Consider the following 2,506-nt stretch of genomic DNA (forward strand, 5'->3'; position numbering starts at 1 on the left):
AATCTACAATACGGTGAAGTAGGTGTTGTAGGCATGCGTGAAAAGGCGTAAGAAATCAAAAATAATTCATTTTGCTTACGCCCTTACTCCAGCTCTATTAAACCGGAAGTAGCTCTCTTACGCCTACTCTTAAGCCTCCGCTACAATGATTCTCGGTTCTGTCTACAATGGTCGTAGTCGTAGTCGTTCTGACTGAATTGACCAATCGCAGTCGATTATTTTTACGACTACGACCATTGTAGACAGAACCGAGAATCATTGTAGCGGAGGCTTTACTTCTTACTCCACGCTTACGCCGGTTATTGTAGACGCCGCTTTAGGGTGCGGCCACATGGATTGATATCTTTCGCGTAACGCGTATCGCGTAACCAATGAATTACGACGATTGACATTTCCGTTGGAACATTCCAAAAGAATGAACGATATGATTCGTTACGCGATACGCGTTACGCGGAAAAATCAATCCATGTGGCCTTAAGCCTCCGCTACAATGATTCTCGGTTCTGTCTACAATGGTCGTAGTCGTAGTCGCTCGATAAGAATTGGCCAATCGCAGTCGATTATTCTTACGACTACGACCATTGTAGACAGAACCGAGAATCATTGTAGCGGAAGCTTTAGCCTTATTGTAGACGACACTTTAGATTCTCGTGGGCAAGTATCACTTTGACTATAGAAACCTGGACTGCTAGTCTCCGCCCCTTTCTATTGTTAAAGGATGTAATAAGGATAGGTTAGGTTTAAACTCCGCCTTTTGACCAAAAAGCGGTAAATTTAAATGTGTAATATGGGAACTTTGAATGGGAAAGATGTAGGTTAACAAAACAAAAAGCTTTTGAAGTAAATATAATATCACAGTTTATCAAACATAAAAGAATACACCTTTCAACTAGGTGACTAGAACATAATAAAAGAATACACCTTTCAACTAGATGACTAAAACATAACATAAAAGAATATACCTTTCAATTAGGTGACAATATATCATAAAACATAAAATAAAAGAATTAACTGTATATAAAACTGTATATAAATAGAATAAAAATAATTTGTAGAAATGCGAGTTTTACAAAAAATTAACTTGTGAAACCTGTTTCACGTTGCATGAACATAATTGTAATTTTAACATTACTGGCCTTTAAAAATATTCATTTTTGTATTGGTATGACGAACGAAATGATTATGCAAGCGTAAAGTGGCAGTTTTTCCGTAGTAATACAATTTAACATCTAAATATAACTTAATGATTAATTTAATTAATTCATATTTATGATTTTCGAGAAAATCACAATGTTGAACACGACAATCGAAATTTAAAAAAAAAATTATTATTAATGTGCAGGTGTCATTTTATTATTTTTACACTTTATTTGTACAATTGTCGATGTATACTTATTGATATACGTTAACATTGAACGTTCATATTAATGATTTACAATGACAACACAATACGTAATTATATATATATATATATAAAACTATAGTATATGATTATAATATAATTCAAAATAACGAAAAAAAGGGCTCTAAGCCGTGACAGGATGTTAGTGTCGAATAAAATTTTATTGTTATATTAACATAAGTAATAATTAACTCCATAGGAATCCTATGTATCCTTAATATAACAATCCTTAATATAACAATAAAATTTTATTCGACACTAACATCCTGTCACGGCTTAGAGCCCTTTTTTTCGTTATTTTGAATTATCATACAAGCCTTTGACATATATGTATATATAACATAATTCGTTGCTTAATAATAATGTTACAATATAAATCATAATTAATTAAGATATTGACTATTTATAATTCAACGATCGTATTATATTTTCACATATTTTACCATTTTACCTGTATAATTTCAAAAGCATTCTCGGAGAGATCAAATTTTTTTTGCAGTTCACGTATAGCTTTTCTAAACTTGATATTTTCTTTTTATGACGAAATTCATTAACTTTCAGTTTTTGTATAGTTTTATCTTTTGCTTTGCAAGCAGACTTGAGTAATCGAATGCAATTACTTTTCGTGGTTGGGCTCATTTGTTCCACAAGTTCATCTTTAATATCTCCAGGGTATCTGTAAATCTTTCTCGGAGTGTTCAGTATATTAGATGGTAGGGACGTATCTGCTTTATTTTCTGTAATCAAACTGCAAAAGAACATTGTTATTAATTTCATGATTCACATAATGTATTAGGAATAAAAATATTAGCCAGGAAGATAAGAGAAGTATTAAATTTATTTTTAATTAATTTATGAAACATTTTACCTCGTCCGTTGCGAGTTATTTTCAGACTCTGGATTCATTGATGTTTTATTGACTGGAATCCATTGATCAGCAATCACATGCGCGTTTGATGATTCACTATTTGAATCTTTTACTGCTGTAGTTAATTTTTCAATTTTGAGACGCTTTATCGATTGTGGAATGCAATGATCATCAGTGATATTTGCATTTGAAAACTCGTCATCAACATTTAAAGTTGGTAGTAACTGCATCATACC

The 2,506-nt window shown here is 32.0% G+C and overlaps 1 protein-coding gene across 1 annotated transcript; it reads right to left on the reverse strand.

The window, feature by feature from the left end:
* Window positions 1–1,776: 1,776 nt before the first annotated feature.
* Window positions 1,777–2,500, reverse strand: LOC105563092. Its single transcript, XM_012014404.1, has 2 exons — window positions 2,271–2,500; window positions 1,777–2,150 (listed from the first exon to the last, which is right to left on the reverse strand). The coding sequence occupies exons 1-2, from the start codon at window positions 2,498–2,500 to the stop codon at window positions 1,850–1,852; spliced, it is 531 nt and encodes a 176-aa protein (XP_011869794.1). The 3' UTR covers window positions 1,777–1,849.
* Between the last annotated feature and the right edge of the window lie 6 nt (window positions 2,501–2,506).

Source organism: Vollenhovia emeryi, unplaced genomic scaffold (genome assembly GCF_000949405.1).
Source record: "Vollenhovia emeryi isolate VEMERY1.0 unplaced genomic scaffold, V.emery_V1.0 DF944543.1, whole genome shotgun sequence".
Lineage (NCBI taxonomy): Eukaryota > Metazoa > Arthropoda > Insecta > Hymenoptera > Formicidae > Vollenhovia > Vollenhovia emeryi.

What these genes read in the sequence shown, in the direction of transcription:
- LOC105563092 (XM_012014404.1), bottom strand. Translation starts at nt 2,500, where the DNA reads ATGCAGTTACTACCAACTTTAAATGTTGATGACGAGTTTTCAAATGCA. An exon ending in AATAACTCGCAACGGACGAG is followed by an intron (nt 2,151 to 2,270) that starts GTAAAATGTTTC and finishes GTTCTTTTGCAG; the next exon opens with TTTGATTACAGAAAATAAAG.